Source organism: Larus michahellis, chromosome 11, assembly GCF_964199755.1.
Source record: "Larus michahellis chromosome 11, bLarMic1.1, whole genome shotgun sequence".
Taxonomy (NCBI): domain Eukaryota; kingdom Metazoa; phylum Chordata; class Aves; order Charadriiformes; family Laridae; genus Larus; species Larus michahellis.
The window spans coordinates 6,035,758-6,052,571 of record NC_133906.1 but is presented as its reverse complement, the minus strand read 5'-3'; the positions used below and the strand labels follow the sequence as shown (position 1 = coordinate 6,052,571).

At 41.8% G+C, this 16,814-nt stretch overlaps 1 protein-coding gene across 5 annotated transcripts in view; it reads left to right on the top strand.

Annotated features, from left to right (window-relative positions):
• TENM2 (teneurin transmembrane protein 2) overlaps nt 1-16,814 on the top strand; it is a 1,449,326-nt gene that overhangs the window by 1,257,747 nt on the left and 174,765 nt on the right. For all 5 annotated transcript variants that reach the window (XM_074604292.1, XM_074604293.1, XM_074604291.1 and 2 more), the window contains one exon: nt 8,372-8,606. In XM_074604292.1, coding sequence (XP_074460393.1) covers nt 8,372-8,606 — 235 coding nt within the window. The remainder of the gene's footprint in view (nt 1-8,371; nt 8,607-16,814) is intronic.

Genomic DNA, 16,814 nt, shown 5'->3' with positions numbered 1-16,814 from the left:
TATTTTACAGAAAAATAAAAAAAAAGAAAAAAGGCCCACAGCCTTGTTCTGAGAGCGTCCTCGAGCTCACGTAATAGAGAGCTGCACTGAGTTTTGAGGTCTTGATGAGGATTAAGTTTCTGCAAGACGCTATTTAGATAAGACAACACTTGGTCTTCTCTGGCTAGTCCAAGTTTTCGGGGGGCTGCTTCATTTCTGCTGTGCTAGAGCGTGTTTTTCTAGCTTGCAGTACATTTCTTCCTGGCAAATGCAGCAGCAGTTGGGTATTTGAGGTACTACTGAAAGGACGCTGGGCAGCACAGCCTCAGTGGGGGCCTCATCACGAGGACAGTAGTTTGCCAGGCACCCGCCCGGCACCCAGGCGGTGGGTGATGGGGACTGGAATCAGCCCCCGAAAGCCGGTCGCATCAGACGACGCATTTTGAGACGTTCTAGCCCAGCTGCGGCACCCAGTGACAAAGACCCTTCATTTTCATAGCTGAAATTCTCTTGTATTGATTTTTCTGTTTTATTATGTGTGACTGTGGGGGTATAGTCCTTGGTTAGTTTGGGGTTTTTTTCCCTTCACACACTGAAAACTCCAATTAAAAACTTTTATAAGAACTGCTGGCTTAATGTTGCCTTATTTGCTGCCGAGTGATAAACTGCGTGAGGGGCTTTCATACCCCACGTTATCATATCCTGTGTTTTTACTCATTCACCCAGGATTTCATCTCCTGAATAGCAGAACCTGTTTGTGGTAGCTGAAGTTAACCTCTCTGGTACCTTGAAAAGTCAGGGAACTTTGTCAGGACTTCTTATTCAAATGGTTTGTGCCTGCCTTTTTTATCACATGCCAACCAAAAAAAAGGATTCAAGGCAATTTCTGCTGCCTATGGAAGAAATGCCAGTCGGGTAGTGTATTGCAGCGTGGGGTACCCTGGAGGCAGACAAATATTTGTTTCTTTCTTGTACTTAGTTGTATCTCGCCTGCTTTTAAAAAGAGAAATTACCTGCTGAAAAGTCTGATTCAGTGCAGCGTACGCATTGCACGATATTTGCTTCTCTTCACTACAGCATTACGCAACACTCCTCTTACTTTTTCCATATAGTCTACACCAATTATTTTTACCTTTCCTACGTGTTGTGAAACAGATGGTCCAGGTAGTAAATACCTGGCTTCCTAGGAGCAGCGAAATTGAATTGTCCCGGGAAGCTCCTCCAGGAGCCTTGTATTTACTGGTGTATGTCAGTAAGTCTTCATGTTAACAATTCTTACGTATCGGTGTTTATTTCCACCATTTGATTATCAGGTGGTTCAGCCTAAAGGAAAACCTGGATTTAATTATTATTTTCCTGCTTTCTTTGAGCTGAAGGGGTAATATTGTAGATATTTCTGAAAAGAAACGCTCTAACCCTGAAAACCCATGTAACAGCATTGTAGTAAGATGGAACATATTTTATTTTCTTTTAAATAAGAAAACTAGTGTATTTTTGTTGATACTGCTGTTGAACTGAAAAACCTCTAGACTGGTGTGCAGTACGCGTTATGGTGAATCTTCCCAAGGCAGGAGTATAAGATGGAATAAGAAAAAACCTCAGCGGTTGTCAGAAGTTAGTGCTGCTGGGAAGTGATGATAACTCTGCCTGAGAAACAGAGAAATTACTTGATGCTGAAAGCCATGTTCAATATATTTAGTTTCATTAACAGTTCAGCTGCCAAACCTCGCAGTGGTGAAACTTGATATTACTGGCTCTTAGAACAACAGAAGGGCTCAAAATCGCGTCTCTGCTGATAGACCTTTCCTTCTTAAAGGATCTGCAGTACCTGGAAGGCTGATTTATTAAAAAGCTCACCTAGGCATCGCCGAGATCTCGGTCTCCTATTAGGTCTTCTCTCTGACACAGTTACTTTCTGTAATTCATTTCAAGAGACTCTTTCTTATATAATTTTTTTGTGAGGTTAGGTATAACAAATAAAAAAAGATTATTTTGGACAATGTCTAATACGTTCTGTGATGTTTCTGAAATAATCAAGACAATGTATTGCATTAAAGCACCTGTGACTAGCATTTCTTTTGGCCCCTCGGAAAACAGCTTTGTGTGGAGCTGAGTGGGTTATGTAAAATCCAAAGTACTGCTGCCGTAGCTTCGGGGACGGCTTCCTATTGCACCTGACTCCAGACTCACACTGAATTGGAAATTACAGGACAATTGTTCTTATGTCACTACGAAAATTTTCAGGCTCCACCTTGCACCATCCAGGGAGATATCGGTTTTGAAGCTGTACTCCGATCAGGAAAACGTCACCAGGCTTTATGTGCTGGCCTTAATATTTCTGTTCTGAAATTTCTGTACGTTGTTCAGAAAAATGTATGTCTTCACTTTCTCTTTGGTGTGATTCTCGCTGTATCAGGTTGTGTCAGCTTTGGAGAGGGTTTGTGTAAGTCTCTAGATAGGGTTCAACTCTTTCACGTTCTGCAGAAACAGGAATATAGAGCAACATTTAGCATTCTGCACTAAAATGTTCCATGGTGGTGATGACGATGGCAATGATCAACTTTATTACTTAGAAATATATGTCTACGCTGTTCTTTTTAGTTCTTCTTACATCAGTGCCTTCTTCAGACAGAAGTCATATATCTAAGCTAAAGAAGATAATTACTCCCTCAGTCTCTCTGAAATACGTTTTATATTTATTTCATTATCGGAAAACCAAATGAATCAGTTGATTGGAAAAGATGTGGAATGCGTGGATTGCTTTTTAATTGGAAAGAATACTCTTTTCTTTAACCTCTCTGTGGCTTATTTTTATGATATGTAAAAGTGGAAATAGTGTACTTATCTTTATATATATAATATATACATATATACACACACACATATACCTATATACGAGTATCACAGGACACTGAGTCCGTGGGAAGCGTTATTATTAAAGCAATGTGTTTTGCCATTGACTAGCCATTATTTTATGCAGCCAGCGCCCCTCGTGCAGTGTGACAGTGAATGTTTAAGCGATGTATTTCAGCAAATAATTATTAGTACATGGTATCTCAGATAATATGATTTTGTAGGGCAGTGGTTTTTAACCTTTTTGTAGGTGACCCTCACTTGAGAAGACTGGTTATAGGACCGTGATCCCTCAGGTTAGACTCCTGGTGGAGGGTCTTTGCCGTCGCTTGTGTGAGTATGCACACCGCTTTTCCACAACCAAGCGATTCAGCCGGAATCGCTCAAGGGCTGGCTCAGTCCGAGTGGCTTATAGACACTAAGACAAAATCCTAGACTTTATCGATTAAGCCACCTGTCCCCTTTCCTCTGATTATCTGGATGTTGTGGGTAAGCGATGGGTATTTTTTGTTTGTTTTTGTTGTTTCTTTTTTTGCCACAGCAACATTTAATTTTCTATTCTAATATTGTGCTGAGGAGATGGCTGCAGCGCACTGGCAGAGACTGATAAGTGACTTACAATTTTATACCACACGTTTGCTGAATTTTCAGTTTGATATGTACAGTCTGGGATGACAGCCAGTCATTCAACCTATTCTTGCCTCAAACACTGTAAAAACATGCGGACAAAAGAAGGAACACCTGGCAAATGTTTTGGGTTTACAACAACAAGAGAGAGAGTTAATGATATCCATGGTTATGAGCGAGATAACTTGCTTCTCTACAGCGTATGTTGAAAACATTTTCAGAACGCTTAGATTCCATTTAACTGTAGCCTTGCACAAAATAACGTGGAGAATTAAAGCAAATGAACAGAAGAACTGAAGCAGACATAGCATAGAACAGAGCCGGCATTGCTGGGAAGGACCCCTGGTTCCACCCCACCGCGCTCGAATCCCAGGGTGAAAGCTGGCCGTGGAGGCGGCGGCTCCTTGCGATGCTGTATTATGTTCCTGGGTGTTTCAGTGCTTCCTTTTCTTCCTGACTCTGAGTAATGTGATCTGCCTTTGAAGATGAATTTAGCTTGGAAGGTGGCCCCGTGGTTCTGTGAAAAACCTGTTCCTCATTGTGATAGCCGATGATGTGGTTTCCTTGACAAAACAGTGCGGTAGGGTTATTTGAATAAAGAACTAGGAATACTGAAGACTGGGTTTCTAATGCTGCCTAACAAAGATTTTCTGTGGGTTTACTTAATTTTTTTCTTTTAACGCATCAGCTTCGTTATCTTTTTGTGTTCAGTACTTGTTCAGATGTATAAGGAAATAGCTGCATCATTGTTTATTTCAGAAAAATAATATATATTTTTTTCTTTCAGTTCTTTTGTGAAAAGGATTGATGTTTTGTTTATATGTATCTTTAGCATTTAATCATGGCACGGAGGCTAATTCAGCACAACCGAGATACTACCTCAAAAAAGTAACGTAGATTGTATTGACAAAGAACTGAGATGCAGGGAAGCGATTGCTTTGCTTAGATGAGGGATGCTGCTGATTCTGCTTGGAATTTCATCTGCGAGGTGGGAGATTAACTTGTTCTCCTCAGATCGTTGCATTGCATGGATTTAGTGCAGGTGTTAAGTGAGCGGACCACAGGCTGTAAAGAACTCTGAAAAATAACTTGACCACGTTAAAGCAGATCTCAAGTTTCACTTCGAATTCTAGGCAATGTCTGAACTGCAGAAATAGGTGAGAGAAGCGGCGGTTGAAGTGTGTGCCCCGGAGCATGCAGCCATCCCTGTCGTACCTGCAGCGCTGTGACACCCAGGGGCTTTTCCCCATCCCTGGGGCTGTGCTGTGCGCTGCGCAGCTCTCCCTCCCGCTGGTGCAGGCAAAAGAAGGCAGACCACAGTGACTGGATTAGGCTCAGGGTTGGTTTTTTGTTTGGTTATTTTTTTAAGGAGACAAGTGGTATTTTGCACCATTCTTTAGCTGAATTTTACCTCTGCAGTAGCCTGATCTGTTTAATTATTTTACTGAATTAAAGAATGAACAGAGCAAAACATGATTGGTTTTGGTTTGTTTTTTTTTTTAGCATTTTGGTTCTGATTAAACCCAAATGAGTCAACTGGATAGCTTATGATTACTTCAAAGATACGTAGATCAGGCCTTGTATTCTCAGATTACTTAATTAGAACACAATTTATCCTCACTCAGCTTCTAATTTGCACCTTTGAAATGAACATTGCTGATATTCTTGACTGCAGTAAGATCTCTTGAAGAATCGCATGTTGATTATATGGTCATCGGGCCCTGAATTTTCAAAAGTGCTCAGCACAATCAATGTGTACTAAATTTCATTAGAATTATCTATGTTTCTCTATTTGGGAATTTAAATCAGAAATCTAAAAAAAAAAAAAAAAAAAAAAAAGCCAAAATAGGGAGGGGTAGCAGTGTTTCAGATTTCCCAGTTCTCTGATTCTCATTGTGGTTTTAAGAGACTTCTCCTTAAATCCTAAATGTTTGAGATTGTATAGTGTATTCTGGTGAAACCCCTAATTCATGTAATAAATGAAAAAAGGCATCATTTCCCCAAACCAATACTGGCAACTGCCACGTCAAAAATAAAATCTCTTTCCTGATGTAAAAAGCCAGATGTACTCCATCAAGATGCTTATTGTGTTTAAGCTTCCAAATAATAAAGCAATCGGCAGGAGGCTGCAGAGCATGTCGTATCGTCAGGTACGATGTGCCAGTCCCTTCAGCTGCTGATCTTTTATTATGGGACAGGTGATTTACTTTTCTGAACTTCTGAGCTCAGCAGATTTGTAGGTACTGCTGTTGAAGTTTTAATTTAGGCAAAGATGCTCATAAAGAAGTGCTCAGATGTTCAGATGCGAATCCAATTTTATATCCCTGGCAAGTTCAATAGCGTTCAGCTTCTGCTTTTGATTCATTTAAACAGATTTATGAAGCAGCAGCATATTAAGCTTTTATCTCTCTCATATATACTTATGAGTGTGTGTGCATGCTCCCTAGTTAGTACTTTATATATATATATATAAAAAAGCTTTTATACATTTTAATATAAACTATATAATATCTATATAGCATTGATATTGGTATTTGTTTTATTAGTCTCTATTAAATGCTACGTTCATCTTATGCCAGGTTTCTGAGGTTTTGCAGCAGCAATATATGTTCAGTTACTTCTGCACAGATTATTTTGTGCAGTACATTTTATTTACTGTGTGGGAACTGAGTCTTGAGGCAGATTAAATTAATTGGTGGCAACTTGAATTTGGTTCTTGCTTCCTTGAAATTCTGTTCATTCTTATTGATGTGCAGTTAGCTCATTTTTAAGAACATCCTCTGTGATTTTGAGGTTGCAAGATTCAGAGTCTTTGTATAGCTGGCACTACTGTGTCTCCTGGAGCAAAACTTTATTGTTTATGTGGGTATGACTTTTCCATATTTATCCTCCAAAATGAAAAGCTGCATCCAAAGTCAGCTGAGAAAATACGAAGCACGTGAATCTTCTGAAGTAATTTTTAACAAAAGGGCACGCGTTTGTGTCTTATCACTCATAAATATCCACTTATTGAAATCCAAACATGGGTTGTTTAAAGCCGGAACGCAGACTAGGAGAATAATTCCATTTAAGCTTCCATGCATGTGGATATTGTCCAAACACATTTTCTTCCTGCTGTGTCTTACTCCACATGCTGCCGGGGAATGGAGCAGGACCTGGTGTAGATTAGGCATTTATGGGATAGGAGGTCCAAATGGGGGTTTTAAACACAGAGTTTGCTGGGCTAAACAGTCTCTTTCAAACTCAGGTAAGGCATAGCTGAGGCAAGGATAGTGAGGAGAGCAGAACATATGATGACCCTAAAATTTAGGATGTGTTATGAAAGGTGTCTCTGTATTTAAAGAAGTTGACGCTACCATAGGGGGGAGCATTTGGGCAACAGAAATTAAAAAAAAGATAAACTTCTGTGCAGATTTAAAGCAGCATGTGAGGGATGAAGAATTTATTATCGTTCCCTTCTTAAAGTCTCTTATCCCGGGACAGCTTCTACTTGCCTTGTGCAAGTCCCCAGAAACCTGCCTGTCCCGTCTTCATGGGCCTAAAAGATCCCCCTGAGTGTGAAGGGTGTTTTGAGAAGAACTTTAGCATCCCGAAGCCTGAAGTGATGCACCGGGTTCAGTTCCTGGCCGTGTGGCCTGATTCTCCATTGGGATTAGCCCCCCTTGAAGATTTTGTTGGGGTTTTGGGCGGGTTTGTTGTTTTTCTTCAAATATTGGGCTTAATTAACTTACAGTGCTTCTATATTTCATTGTTTCATATAAAAATAGATCAGTCTAGCTGCAAATGTTTTTCCCTTCTGATGTTTTCTTTTATTGTTTGATTCATTAAGTACAGAATGTGCTTCAGTTTCTAAAAACAAACATACATCATTATAATTACAGTTTCCTAATATTACTTATTCTGATTATTGTTCACTAGAAAACTACAACTTGGTATAATGACTAAAGCACGCAGTTCATAATACACTTAACGGTGTTTGTTTTCTTTAATCTCTTTCGCTATTTTTATTAAAAGTAAATTATTGCAACATACAGAATTGCACTTAAACTTATTTACCATTCTGCATTATGTTTAGAAAAGTGACTATGCTAGAATGACACCTGCTTATTCTATTTACTTCTCATGCGCTTTTTATTTTAATCTAATTGATTAGAAAAATTGATTTTCATTATCAATGCAAACATGTCAGTACTCAAAGAACGAGAAAAGTGTATATCCTTCGTTATCTCTCAAAAACATCATCTGCCAATTTTCAATGAAAGAGGCTGACAGAGTAACATGATTTTCAGATCTTGCTGTGTGTTTGTGGCATTGCAAAATAGAAAAATACAGGCCAAATCCTGATCACGTGGAAGAACATGAAAGATACCATCATTGCATTGTTGCTCTCTTTTCATATTTGGAGTTTAATCTTCTTTCACTGGCACAAATACTCTTCTTTTGAAGCTGATTGGTAAAATAACAGTGAGTGAGAGCAGAATGAGATCTCTGATTACATTTTATAGAAGCCTAAAGACCATATTCACAAAAGCCGTTTTTAATCCATTAAGATTCATCCCCTAAAGTCCCTGATAGAAACAGGGAGGAAAATGCTCAATCTAGACTGCTGTCCTGGCTCCTCCACAGAGGAGTCCTTCTCCGGGAGAATCCATAAAGAAGTATTTTAAAATCTAAATATAGCCTTTGTGAACATCTCAACTGTGCAGCCTCGAAACACTGTTTTGTATCTCTGATCTCTAATGATCACTGGTGATTTAACCATGTTCTGATGCCTATAGGTCCAAGTGGCCCACAGGCTTGGTTTCCTGTTTCTGAGATTTGGCTTGTTTTCCAGGCAGTGGTCCCTTGGAAATGCCAAGGAGAGTAGTATCGTCAACACGCATTGGTGATTTATTTTTCTTTTCTATTTTAGGCCCTTCAAATCATCACAGCCAGTCAACGCTGAGGCCGCCTCTCCCTCCTCCTCACAACCATTCACTGTCCCACCATCATTCCTCTGCCAACTCCCTCAACAGGAACTCCCTCACAAATCGCCGGAACCAGATTCATGCGCCCGCTCCGGCGCCCAACGACCTGGCCACCACCCCCGAGTCCGTGCAGCTCCAGGACAGCTGGGTCCTCAACAGCAACGTCCCTCTCGAGACCAGGTGGGTGGCACGGACGGACACCCCAGGGGATGCCCCTGCAGGGTGCTCTGAAGCGCACAGAGGAAACGGTTTGGCTCGTTAGGAGATGAAGTTTTCTTCACTTCGTGTCAGTGAGGGGTTTGGCTGACACAGCGTTGGGAGTTAGTGACATTAGAATATCTGCAAGCCTCTGATGTGCTTTGCGTTGGAAGGTAGACAGATGGGCATCTCTCTGTTCACATGTCCCATTTAAAGCCTTTTATTCATTTGGACCATCCCTGCGTACCCAGCTCGTGGTATTAGTACAGATTTTATACTCACAGGCTCAGGAACAACTTACTTATAAGTCGTATTAACTGTGCTGCTGAAAAATTGTACAGTTTGCCTTTCCCGAAGTAACAAATAGAGGCTCATTTGAAATTACGCATTTTGAGAGACCTTGAGAAACAATCCCTGATTCAAGACTGACAGGACTATAATTTTAATTTATATTTCATCCAGCATGCAAGCTCATTTAAATCTCTTCTGTACGTCTTAACAGCTTGATGCCCGTGGGGCAAACAGTTGCATATAAATGAAAAGGTGCAGCACTTAGGGCTGCCGGATAAATAAATAAATAAACGCCTGACATGCCGCCGTTCTAAATATTCTGGTTTGTTGTCATTTGGGGTATGGGATGTCAAACATATTTAACTTGCGCTTTAAATAGCGGAGCTGGCAGAGCTCATCTCCCAGAATTTAAAATTAGCCATTGTGCTGAAAGAAGTGGTTGGGATAGCGGGGTGTCCTGCCTTGCCCAGACAGCCGCACACACAGCATACAGGTAGAGGAGCTGGACTGCGTCTAGCAGTGGCCAGTGCCGTGGTTTCAGTTGCCTGGTTGCCCCAGCTTCGGAGATGTTTGAATTGCAGCCTTCTGGGAATTTAATGCCGCCCTGCTGGGTTCCTCCCAGAGCAGTGAGGTTTGGTGCAGTCACACCACGGCGCAGCCCCTCCCAGGCTGCGATTCAAGATTGCCTTCTGCTCTGGAGCCCTGCGAGGAGTTGGTATGGCTGGATTGAAGCTTACAGCACCCAGGCTGTTGATATTCAGCGGTTAATCAGAGGTTGTGGCACTGTGGGGAGCAAACGAGACTGAGAAGAGCAGGGAGTCTTTGCCCCAGCGCCGCTCTGGAACGCTCACAGGGGGCTTCAGTCGCATGGCCCCATTTGGCTAAAATGCTAACATGGGTGCCATGAAGAAGTGGAGGGGCTGAAGAGCAAATGCAAGTTATCTGAAGCCTGAAATGTCTAAAAAAAGAAAGGAAAGGGATTCTCACTTACTGAAGTTTTGGAGCTAACTTTGGCAAAAAAAAAAAAAAAAAAAAAAAAGAGTGAAGCTTGGCTCTTAACTCTGCTGCTTCTGTGAGAGCGTGGTACTATTTAGAACTTAATTTTGGCATCCTGAATTTGGCATTTATTGCTAGTACTACAAGATAGAAGTGTTGGTCCCATTCAGCCCAGGCCAGTCATTGCTGTGTGGTTCATTGCCCAGGATTATAGAATAGTTTTAATTCTAGTGTAGAGTGACCCCCTACTGTTCCTTGTCTGTCTGTTTTCACGGGAAGTTGTTCATGGGTACAACTCTACCTGAAACGTGTCATTTCTGATGGCTTAAGATTGTCCCAATTTACCAAACACTTTATATAGAGGGAATTCCTCGGGCTATTCATAATACTGGCGTCCCTGAGAAACAGGCGTGGGCATTTGCCTGGCTGTTTTTCTTCTAACGTCTGATTTTGTGCCTATTCCCTGTCAGTGGAGAGTATCGATTCCATTGCTAACTTTGGTTCTTCTCCTTTTCTTTTTTTTAATCATAAAACCTCTGGGAATATGCACGTATTCGTGTTGATGACAAAAGGTTACTTTGTGAGTACGGTTATTTTTGGAGGTCGCAAGATAGCCGGCAGTTAATGGGAGCTTTTCCATAGATGTTTGTCACAGGCAAGCATTAAGATATTAGAAAACATCCTGACAGGATTGCTGTGTTCTAAGGCTATTCCAGTGTTGCTTCAGGATCGATTTTTCTTCTTTTCCAATATTGCACACCTGACAGGACTTGATGACAAGTTTCATCGCAAGAATATTAACTCAGAAGATGATGATTTTGATTCCTTTTCTGGTTTGCAGCGAATTTTGCTGCAATTGATGCCTGCAGAATCATTGGAGACTTTCAGAATTAGCCTGTAATTCTTTCATCTCAAAGCCGGTATTTCATCTCCATGCATACCAGTAGCCACGAAAAAAAGGGCAGCTTTTTGGTAACTTTTGTTCAGCTTTTACTTTATAGCTTTGGCTTGTTGTGAAACAGTGATCCTTCTTAGACTGCCTCTTCACAGTGCGCTACTCTCTAATTTTTTTTCTTGTTGTCAGTTTATTAATCTCAGTAGCGGAGTGCTCAGGAGGCGAAGCCAGCCCTGACAGCACCTGCTTTATCATGAAAGAGTTTCACAACTTTTAGTTTTCACCTTTCGGTTACCTTCAGTAGATTCTGCTCTCAACTGAAAAAGATGTGCAAGCGGTCACATTACGGATTATGAAACAAGAAGTGGCACCTGAGCTGTCTGAAGGGAATGCTTCATGTCAGCACTACAAAACTCAGATCACAATTTAGATTCCAGACGTCTCCTTATCTACCAGTACGGAGCGCTGAAATCATTGAATAATACAACGTGTGTCTGCATGTTGTTGTTTTTGGTTTTTTTTTTCTGGTAAGAATGTTTTTCCCTTCCCTTCTTTCCTTTGCTGTCTTAGGCAGTTTGGGCTGAATTCAGACTGTTTGGAGAGAGTACATTTCCCAAATATATCCTTTCTCCACCTCTTGTTTCAATATTGATGGGGGAGGGAGTTAATGACACTTGTTTTGTTTACTTTGTGATGTAAAGTAGGCTTTTACTGCTTGCACATGTTTTCACGTACCCTCTTCAGGCAATTACACCCCATGTCTGCATGAACACTTTGTGGTTCTGTATTTTTTCATAATTGTGCTTAGCTGTATTGTAGTAGCTTGTTGCTTTTAGTGGAGTTACAAGATTGCAAAGTGCTTATGCAGAGTTGTTAATTTTGCTTTTTTAGAATCATAGGATGGTTTGGGTTGGAAGGGACCTTATAGACCATCTAGTTCCAGGCCCCTGCCCTGGGCAGGAACACCTCCCACTACACCAGGTTGCTCAAAGCCCCATCAAACCTGGCCTTGAACCCCTCCAGGGAAGTGTGCTTGATATCAGTGTGCTTGTTTCTGGTTCAAGGCAAACAAATATGGACTATATCTTCCCTAGTCTGCTGCTGCTTTATGGCTGCAACAGGGCCCCAGGCTGGCTACGTAATTGTTCTGTTTTCTTTGAAATAAGGGTCCGTAATGGAAAGGTTGAAATATCATTAACTAAGGATGCAGTAATGCATTGCCGTAGCGTTTTTATGGTGCTGTTTTTATGGTTCGTTTCTGCAGTACTTAGCTGCTTTACCTTTAGGCTCGGAGCTGCTGTTTAATGCTCTTTAACTTTTATTGTCCTCTTGCAGTCTATTTGAAACCTTCTCCTCCTCCTCCTTTCCAAAGTGCTGGTTTCTACGTTTTCCAGTTAAGAGGTGTTCCTTTATTGCTTCTTTAATCATTGCTTTCGAAGGGGATGAATGATGAAAATACTACCTTTGAACGTCCCGGTGTGGGTCTCATTACTTCCAGACAGCTAGAAAGGCAGCGCTCTGCTTTAAAGCTTGAAATGTTTTGAGGGCACAGGGAGAAAAGTATGACTTTGCGAGGAAGGTTTGCATCCCTCTTTGCACCGTGAGAGTCCTCTCTGGTACGGGAACCTCACACAGGGCCACCTGCAGGCACCGGCCAAAAACGGGGTGACTCATAAGTGAGGATAACAGAAGGGCTTTCATGGATGGATGATTGACTGAGATTGCCTAATGTACTAATGCCTGTTCCGGTACTTTATATTGATATTAATTTAGCTGGTACCAATATAATTAATAATACTTAATCCAGGAGGAAAAAGAAGGCAAAAATAAATAGGAATTAGTCTTATTCTTTAGCCCCATAATTAGTCTCATAGTTTGAAATATTTTCAGTTCAAATCTTTCAGTTGTAAAGATAATTTTGTATGTATGTCTGTAATTTTTTTGAGCTTGCTCACAAGGATCCGTTGCTAGGCTTCAAGGAAGGCTGTAACATACTAATGTCTCTCCTGTATTTCAGGAGAAAGGATGATGGTTTCTTTAGCAGTGGTCCAAATCAGAGGTCATTTAAGCAAAGTTCAGCCCAAAGACTGAGCAATCTGAAAATTAGCCTTGATAGAACCCCTGTGTTGCTTTTCAAAATATTTGCCTGCTCCTGGGCTTGAAGCTACGTTTCTTACTCTGCCCGTCCGATTCCAACACAGGCAGTCGGGTGAGCCTGAGGAGAGCGAGCTAGGGCAGAAATGGGAGATCAGTGGATGGAATAGCACCATGAGCTGTATCCCAGTCGGCACCAGTTCAGTGCATGAACTCAAAATCGTGGGGCATCACAGCGGGGAAACATCTGCACTCAGCATTTTCGTAGCTGCAGGCTTCCAGGCAGTGAAAGAATGAATGCCGTACAGAGTGGCTATGCACAGCCTCCGGCAAAAAGCCAAGAACAGAGTACATGAAGAGCGGGATTTAGTGCCGAGGGGGTTTTTAATTATTTTTTTTTTTAAAGAAATAACAGTTTTATGTTTTTACGTTAATGTTAAAATAGTGGTTTTAAACTGAAAGAGAGTAGATTTAGATTAGATCTCAGGAAGAAATTTTTCACTCTGAGGGTGGTGAGCCCCTGGCCCAGGGTGCCCAGAGAAGCTGTGGCTGCCCCATCCCTGGAGGGGTTCAAGGCCAGGTTGGACAGGGCTTGGAGCAACCTGGGCTGGTGGGAGGTGTCCCTGCCCAGGGCAGGGGGTGGCACTGGCTGGGCTTTAAGGTCCCTTCTCACCCAGACCATTCTATGATACTATAAATACCTGAAATACTGCTACTGTGGCATTCGGATATTGCACCATGTTAGGGTGTCAAGATCAGCTGCAGAACTTCTGAACTGAATACGTAAACTTGAAGTTTCTGAATGTGCAGAAGTTCCAAGTTACAGCCACTCTCCACAATTGTCTGCCTATTTTCAATGATGTCTCAATATTTTGATATCTTTATACATGATGCAAAATGTTCTGGAACAGAATAGTGAAACAAAATTTCTTTTCCTTTTGTTAATGCAAATTTCTAGGATATATTTGGCATAACAAACAACTACTTGGAACAGTGAAATAACTCCTCACTCTCGTTTTGCTTTATCTTGTGTGGCTCTCTCTTACCACTGACAAACTACACGGCTACAGGCACATATGCCACAGTGTTTAGTCCTCTGAGTTTGAGGGCTGGGGCAAGAACTGACTCCTTCATTCTGTTGTTCCTGCATGTGAAGGTTAAATGGGATCTGCATAGATAGATTCTGGACCTATCTAAAAGTAAAGCATTTCAAAGAGTCGAGTAAAGCACAGTCAAAAGCATCCCCAAGGACTTCGCACATTTGGGCCGTGTACTTGGAGGAATTCCAAAAACAATGTAGAAAGGTCACTTTTAGCAGGCTACTGTAGTATTGTTTTCATAACAAATGTAGACTCGTGATAGGAGAGAAAAAAGCTGAAGGAAAACACTACAAAAGCAGGATCTCAAGCAAAATGCTGGTTGAGAGAATCAATCTAGATGTACTCCCACTCACAAAAGCTCAAAGAAGTTTTTACAGATTGCAGATAATTGCGTGTTTTCATGATCTTGTTGATTTGCATTTTTAAGTTTAGTGTTGTGCAGAGGGAACAGGCAGCGTGAGTGTCTGTGCAGGAAGAGGCAGGTACACTGAGGGTGTTACTTCTAATCTCAAATGATGTCATTTAGGTTTCTATTTTTTAAGTTTACGTGTAGACTGATAACAGAATTATTTTAGACATTTGAGTTTATTATTCTGTTCTATTATTTATAGACTTGAAATATCACTGCTGTTAATACTTTCTCTTTTTTTCTTGTTACGTGAGTAGTTGAATCAAGAGGTAGTGAAGAGCTTACATGCATGCCTTTTAAAATAGAAGTGTTTTGAAATTATGTTCATTAACTGATGTAGAAAGCTAAAAATGAACGGACCTATTGAAATGCAAAATACTGTTGTCATTATCATCATTACCGGAATAACAAATGTAGGCATTAGTGGATTTCATCACTTTGGCTGCACTATGCAACGTACTAAGACATTTCATAAGACAAGTCTTTCCACATAAGAAGGGAAAGGTCCTATAGGTAGAGCTGATTCAGAGCTGCCTAAATCTTCCTCTATCTGCATTATTGATCCTGCTGCCATTTAATGTAAGTACATATGCAAAGTAATTGATTTTTTGTGTTTACATCTGTAGCTATTCCTGTTACTCTTTACTAGGCGTTAACTAGCAGTTTCACTGCTGCCTTCTTGGGGAATAAACAATAGTGGAAGAAAGATATACATACATTTCAAGGGCAAAGCAACTATTTACTGGCCTGACTCGCAGAGAAGCTGACTGGGATTTAAGCTGGGAGGCTGGGGGAGTGTGCTCACTGCCAGTTGCAGGGCACCCAGGATCTCTTTTGGCCACACAGGCACTGGTCAGGAAGGTAAGGGGTGGCCCTCGTAGCTCCCCATGGTCTCTGGGCTGCCCTGTGCCCCAGCTCCATCACCAGCCGCTCGACCCTCGCTAGCCTTCCTGGGTTTTCCCTTTCAGATTTTATGCCTTTCCATATTGGTGTTCTCCCTCTCACAATTCTTGAGCTACTGATGACCCTCATCTCAGCAATCCTTCCTCTTTCTGTATTTTTCACCTTGCTTTTCTCCAGCCTGTCCCGCAGCAATATGTCACCACCGAGCAGCTTTCCCAGTAGAGGAGCCCAGGCTCTGCCTTTGAGACGTACCAGAGCCAGGCCTGGAACACACAGCCAGAGCATCCAGGGGCAGCTTACAGCAGGGATTAGAGAGAGAGAAAGTTATAAAAGTTTATCCAACAGTATCTCAATTAGCATCTTCCACATGAGAAGCAGGTTGTTCTGTAAAAGGGCGTCCAGTACGGAGCTAACGCTGCAGCTGCGGTACAATACAGATGTTTTGCCTTGGTTTACCTGCTCTGTTTCCAATTACAGCTTTGTGAACGTTGTCTGTTTGGTTTTCTTTCATAATATTGACAGATCAGGGTGCCCAAAGGCTGGCACATGCGTTTTTGTACAACACCCTGCCTTCCCATCAAGCAGCTTTCAATTACCGTGCTTTTGTGTGTCCAGCTGTGTCTTTGTCAGGAGTGTGGGGATGGCAGTGACAAGCTCGTCTGGTACTTCAGGCAACACCCGTGACACTCTGCTTAACGCTCTGCATTTTTTAGAAGACTTTGCCTGGGGATGTGAAGAACCCAGCCTTTAAGGAATGATGAACCTTTCAAGGGCTGGGAAGCTGGTATTAGAGCCTGCACTGGAAGCTGGGCGGCTGCTGCGAGGTTCGGGGTTGCGTTACAGTGGGTAGAAGTGTCCCGTTGGTATTGATGTGTTCATTCTGAATTATTGTTGCCGTGGCTAACAGAGCGTCCTTAGTCCACCATGCACAGTTAGTTGCAAATTGATTCTCTGCAGCGGGATGAAAAATACTGAAATGGTGTGTTGTCACGAGGGCTGTCCTCCGGTTGCAACAAGCATTTGGGTGTGAGGGTGCCCGTAGGCACTCTTGGGTGAGATGGCCAGTTCACTTATGTGTATTTTAAGTAGCTTTACACTGAAAAATCTGTCTTACTGAGTTTAGTCTTCAGATTTGATGTGATTGAGACAATTTCTTGTACCTATGTAATTTCAACACACATAAATAACATTTTAAACCTTTATTGCTGACTGTAGAGCATTTGGGGAATACCGAAGTCCCTGTGTTCTGGGCACTGAAAAGGGTAGAAACTTCTGTGGGGTGTTGGCAGGTCAGAGACCCCCCAGCTGTGTAAACCTGGCTGGTAATCCTGAGTTCCTCTGTGAGAACCTGAGAGCAAGAACATGCAATTAAATCTCATTTGGGGGAAGACTGAGAGACCCTTACACAGGTAACCGAAGCTCGCACCGGTCTGAGTTTGTTTTAGCATAAGAACAGCTTGTAGTTTTCTTCAATCTTGGTTTCTTTTTGTATGGAAGTTAGA